The sequence below is a fragment of the Peromyscus eremicus genome, unplaced genomic scaffold (genome assembly GCF_949786415.1).
Source record: "Peromyscus eremicus unplaced genomic scaffold, PerEre_H2_v1 PerEre#2#unplaced_115, whole genome shotgun sequence".
Classification (NCBI taxonomy): domain Eukaryota; kingdom Metazoa; phylum Chordata; class Mammalia; order Rodentia; family Cricetidae; genus Peromyscus; species Peromyscus eremicus.
Window position 1 is genome coordinate 522,304 of NW_026734354.1, and position 6,431 is coordinate 528,734.

At 34.1% G+C, this 6,431-nt stretch overlaps 1 protein-coding gene across 1 annotated transcript; it reads left to right on the top strand.

The window, feature by feature from the left end:
• Window positions 1–3,160: 3,160 nt before the first annotated feature.
• Window positions 3,161–5,957, top strand: LOC131901604 (zinc finger protein 431-like; the record flags this gene model as incomplete). Its single annotated transcript, XM_059252707.1, has 3 exons — window positions 3,161–3,275; window positions 3,477–3,537; window positions 4,727–5,957. Coding segments are annotated over 3 exons (1,407 nt in total), but the record flags the coding sequence as incomplete, so codon positions are not given.
• Window positions 5,958–6,431: the final 474 nt, after the last annotated feature.

A 6,431-nucleotide genomic window follows, 5' to 3' on the forward strand; every position in this document is an offset into this window, starting at 1 on the left:
TATACTTTGTAGAACAGTCCTCTGTCAGATGTGGGGTTGATGAAGGTCTTTTCCCATTCTCTATGCTGTTTTTTTGTCTTATTGACCATGTCTTTTGCCCTACAAAAGCTTCTCAGTTTCAAGAGGTCCCATTTATTAATTGTTATGCTCAGTGTCTGTGTTGCTGGTGTTATATTTAGGAAGTAATCTCCTCTGTCAATGTGTTCAAGTGTACTTCCTACTTTCTCTTCTGTTAAGTTTAGTGTAACTGGGTTTATTTTGAGGTCTTTGATCCCCATGGACTTTTGTTTTGTGCATGGAGACAGATATGGATCTATTTGTAATCTTTTACATTTTGACATCCAGTTATGCCAGCACCATTTGTTGAAGATACTTTCTTTTTTTCCATTGTATAGTTTTGGCTTCTTTGTAAAAAATCAGGTGTTCATATGTGCATGGATTAATGTCAGTGTTTTCAATTTGATTCCATTGGTCTGTATGCCAGTTTTTATACCAATACCAAACTGGTTTTATTACTGTAGCTCTATATCAGAGCTTGAAGTCAGGGACAGTGATGCCTCTAGAGGTTGCTTTTATACAGGATTTTTTTTTTAGCTATCCTGGATCTTTTGTTTGTCCATATGAAGTTGAGTATTTTTCTTTGAAAGTCTGTGAAGAATTGTGTTGGTATATTAATGGGGATTGCATTGAATCTGTAGATTGCTTTTGATAAGATTGCCATTTTTACTATGTTAATCCTACCTATCCATGAGCATGGGAGATACTTTCATTTTCTGATTTCTTCTTCAATTTCTTTCTTTAGAGATTTAAAGTTCTTTTCAAAAAGGTCCTTCACTTGTTTAGTTAGTGTTATCCCAAGGTATTTTATATTATTTGTGGCTATTGTGAAGAATGATGTTTCTCTGACTTCTTTCTCAGCCCTTTTATCATTTGTGTATAGGAGGGATATTGATTTTTTTAGTTGATTTTGTATTCTGCCACTTTTCTGAAGGAGTTTATAAGCTCTAGGAGTTTCCTGGTAGAATTTTTGTGTCAATTATATATACTTTCATATCATCTGCAAATAGTGAAAGTTTGACTTCTTCCTTTTCAATTTGTATCCCTTTGATCTTCTTTTGTTGTCTTATTGCTCTATCTAGAACTTCAGGTACTATATTGAATAAAATATGGAGAGAGTGGACAACCTTGTCTTGTTCCTGATTTTAGTGGAATTGTTTTGAATTTCTCCCCGTTTAGTTTGATGGCAGCTGTTGGCTTGCGGTAAATTGCCTTTATTATGTTTAGGAATGTTCCTTGTATTCCTGATCTCTCTAAGACCTTTATCATGAAGGGGTGTTAGATATTGTCAAAGGCTTTTTCAGCATCTAATGAGATGAACATGTGTTTTTTTTCTTTTAGTTTGTTTATATGGTGTATTACATTGACAGATTTTTGTATGTTGAACCATCCTTGCATCCCTGGGATGAAGCCTAGTAGGTCATGGTGGATAATTTTTTAATGTGTTTTTGGATTCAGTTTGCCAATATTTTGTTGAGTAATTTTGCATCAATGTTTATGAGGGAGATTGGTATGTAATTCTCTTTCTTTGTTGTACCTTTGTGTGGTTTGGCTATCAGGGTAATTGTAGCCTTATAAAAAGAGTTTGGTAATGTTTCTTCTGTTTTTATTGTGTGGAACAGTTTGAAGAGTATTGGAATTAGTACTTCTTTGAAAGTCTGGTAAAATTCTGTACTGAAACCATTTGGTCCTGGGATTTTTTTTTTTGGTTGGGAGATTTTGATGACTGTTTCTATTTATTTAGGGGTTATTGATCTTTTTAAGTTTATCTGGTCTTGATTTAGCTTTGGGTTGTGGTACCTATCCAGATTTTGTGGAGTATAGGTTTTTGAAGTATGACCTGATGATTCTCTGGATTTCTTTGTTGTCTGTTTTTATGTCTCCCTTTTCATTTCTGATTTTGTAAATGTGGGTGCTCTCTCTTTGCCTTTTGGTTATTTTGGTTAGGAGTTTGTCTATCGTGTTGATTTTTTCAAAGATCCAACTTTTTGTTTCATTGATTTTTTTTTTATTGATCTCTTGGTTTCTATTTCATTGATTTCATCCCTCAATTTGATTTTTTTTCTGGCATCTATTTCTCCTGGGTGAGTTTGTTTCTTTTTGTTCTAGAGCTTTCAGTTGTGCTGTTAAGTCATTGGTATATTTCTCCATCTTCTTCATGTGTGCATTCAGAGTGATGAAATTTCTTAGCACTGCTTTCATAGTGTCCCATAATTTGGGTATGTTGTACTTTCATTTTCATTGAATTCTAGGAAATCTTTAATTTCTTACTTTATTTCTTCCTTGACCCATTGGTGTTTCACATGGGCATTATTCAGTTTCCATGAGATTATAGACTTTCTATAATTTTTGTTGTTGAAATCTAACTTTGAAGCATGATGGTCCAAAAAGATTCAGGAGGTTATTCCAAAATTTTTGTATCTGTTGAGATGTGTTTTGTGACCAAGCATGTGGTCAATTTTTTATTTATACAAGTACAGTTTAAACTGGAACAATTCAGATTTCTGGAAGATGAATACAGAACTAGAGTAAATGCTTAACTCTGTAGAAACTTCAGTAAAACAATCTCTGAGTTCATCTTATCTTTTTGTTTGTTGATGAAAGTTTACAGTGCAGATGGGTTCTTAATATTTACTTCTTTCTGTCCTATAACTGATTACATAGTCTAGGCTAACTTTCAACTCAGAAACACATATACCTGCCTCTACCTTCTAAGTTGTGGGATTAAAGGCATGAGCCAATACATCCAGCTTACAAAACTTCTTTGTAGTTAGTAATGGTTCATGCAATTTCTCTGATGTGTGCTCAGTACTGTTGAAGTGTTTGCTTGTTTCTCTATCTTGGTTAATAGGCATTTCTCTTGCAAGATGCTGTCCGATTCAAAGCATTCAGAAATAATAGAAGTAATCCTCCTATTCAGTTTCTTTGTGAAATCATTAGATGAGTTCATCATAATGTGTGAGGTATAGAATACATGTTGCAGTCATCAGAATTATGTGGCTATTTGTCAAAGAAGCACACATTTACAATGTTGTATCATGGTTTTTGTTTTATACATATGGATGGCATATTTATATATGGCATATTTTAGAATGCAGTGACATATAATGATGTGCATGTCGATATCACTCAGGAAGAGTGGGCATTGATGGATCCTTCACAGAAGAATCTCTACAAAAATGTGATGATGGAGACCTATATGAACCTCACAGCTATAGGTAATACTATAAATTTTCCTTCACATTTTAAATAAGGGGACAATAGTTTCTTGGTTGTTGATGCTCTTCTGCAATTTTGATTGAGAATGAGGAAGTGTGAGGTGAATAAATCACAGTTGATTGTGAGGATCAGTGAAGATAGTAAAGTAAAATTTTCAGTTTCCTGTAATATTTCATACATTTTTTTCTTCTATATTTTAGGCTACAATTGGCAACGTTTTGAAGTTGAAAAACATTGTCAAAGTTCTCAAAATCATGCAAGGTAATTTTCTTGTAAAAGCTGATAGAAATGGGCCTCTGTGCATATATATATATATATATATATATATATATATATATATATATATATATATATATGGAAGTTTTAAAGAAATGAAGTAATGTAAACAATCACAGCTTAAAATGCATCAATGATCATTAAATGCTCATAAACACATTTACCTCAATAGCAGGTAAGTGAATCGTGTTTGTAATTGATTCTTTTAAGAAGGCTGACAAAAAATAAATGTCTTAGAAGAAAATACCATTGGAATAATAGCTTTATCACAGCTATGCTGTACAACTGACAATCTGTTTAGTTTCATAGTATTCATATTACAAAATATATACTCATTGAATATGTGATAAGAATATATACACAACCTTGTAATAACCAAATAGTCCATAGTATATTTACTCATATGGTTGTTCTGTCTTTGCTAATTTTAGTTAGATGGGTAGTTAGAGTCAAAAGTTAAAGGGGAGGGGTTGTTGTAGAGAAACACTATTCCCTATACCATATATCAATGAGGAACAGAAGTCCAATTGTAAATGAAATGTGGAAATATTCTTGTTTTTATTCTTTCATTAATAGTTATATTATATGTCACTCTGGATACCAGCTCTATTAACATAAGGATTTGGAGAGAAGCAGTTTACATCTCTCAATCTCAGAACAATTAGAAAATACATAGTAGTCCCATGTTGAGTAAATTGTTGAATGTGATTCAAGTTTACAAAAAATTTGTTTTCCAGTTTCATTCAGAATAGATCAACAAACACACCTCAGAAAAAGCCCCATGAGTTCTAGGACTGTGTAAATGCTTCTCTTTGTCCTGGTCAAATTTGAAAATGTAGCATGACTCACAGTATAGAAAATTTATCAATGGAATAACTGAGGTAAATGTCCAAATTCTCCCATTTCTCTTCAAATATGTGAAAAACCTCAGAGAAAAATGATGCCATAAATATGAGCCAGGTAATAAAGGCTCTTACCATCACAGGCATGTTCAAATATACAAAGTCAACCTTAATGCAGGGGAACAACATGAGTGTAAACAACTTGTTAAAACCTTAAGATCACAGTTCTCTTTATGTTTAGACCAAATTGTAAAATCAATTCATGCAGATGTAAAGACTCAACAATATAATGAATGTAGTAAAGCTTTTAAATGTTTCAATTATTCTTGCAGGTATGAAAAAAGTCATACTTCAGAGAAATCACATGACTATACTGATTGTTGTAAAGCCTTTGTATGTCATAATCATCCTCAAAGGCATGAAAAAACACATCCTGGAGAGAAATCCTATGAAAATACTCAATATGGTAAAACCTTTGCACAACACTGTCATCTTCAAAGGCATGAAACTACACATACCGTTAAAAGACTTTATGAATGTAGTCAATGTGGCAAAGCCTTTGCTCATTGGAAAGTTCTTCAGTTGCATAGAAGAACACACCTTGGAGAGAAACCCTATGAATGTAAACAATGTGGTAAAGCCTTCACACAGTCCAGTCATCTTGAAGTACATAAAAGAACACATAATGGAGAGAAACCCTATGAATGTAATCAGTGTGGAAAAGCCTTTGCTCAAAACAGTGCTCTTCAAAGGCATGAAAGAACACATACTGGAGAGAAACCCCATGTATGTAATCAGTGTGGTAAAGCCTTTGCTCAACACAGTGCTCTTCAAAGGCATGAAAGAACACATACTGGAGAGAAACCCTATGAATGTAATCAGTGTAGTAAAGCTTTTTCTCGTCATAGTAATCTTCAATTGCATGAAAGAACACATACAGGAGAGAAACCCTATGAATGTAATCAGTGTGGTAAAGCCTTTGCTCAACACAGTGCTCTTCAAAGGCATAAAAGAACACATACTGGTGAGAAACCCTATGAATGCAATCAGTGTGGTAAAGCCTTTGCTCATCATAGTAATCTTCAATTGCATAAAAGAACACATACGGGAGAGAAACCCTATGAATGTAATCAGTGTGGTAAAGCCTTTGCACAGCCCAGTCATCTTCAAGTACATAAAAGAACACATACTGGAGAGAAACCCTATGGATGTTATCAGTGTGGTAAAGCCTTTGCTCAACACAGTGCTCTTCAATTGCATGAAAGAACACATACTGGTGAGAAACCTTATGAATGTAATCAGTGTGGTAAAGCCTTTCCTGGACACAGTGCTCTTAAATTGCATGAAAGAATACATACAGGAGAGAAACCCTATGAATGTAAACAATGTGGTAAAGCCTTTGTACAGCCCAGTCATCTTCAAGTACATAAGAGAACACATACAAGAGAGAAACCCTATGAATGTAATCAGTGTGGTAAAGCCTTTGCTAAGAACAGTGCTCTTCAAAGGCATGAAAGAACACATACTGGAGAGAAGCCCTATGAATGTAATCAATGTGGTTAAGCCTTTGCACAGCCTGATTATCTTCAAGTACATAAAAGAAAACATACAGGAGAGAAACCCTATGAATCTAATCACTGTGGGAAAGACTTTGCTCATCATAGTGCTCTTCATTTGCATGAAAGAATACATATGGAAGAAAAAAACTATGAATGAAAACAATGTGGTAAAGTTTTGCATGTCATAGTCATCTTCAAAGGCATAAAAGAATACATACTGGAGAGAAACCTTATGAATGTAATCAGTGTGATAAAGCCTTTGCACAGCCCCGTAATCTTCAAGTACATAAAACAACACATACAAGAGAGATACCCTATGAATGTAATCAGTGTGGGAAAACCTTTGCTTGACACAGTGCTCTTCAACTGCATGAAAGAATACATCCTGGAGAGAAACCCTATGAATGTAATCAGTGTGGTAAAGCCTATGCTCAACACAATGCTCTGCAATTGCATGAAAGAACACATACGGGACAGA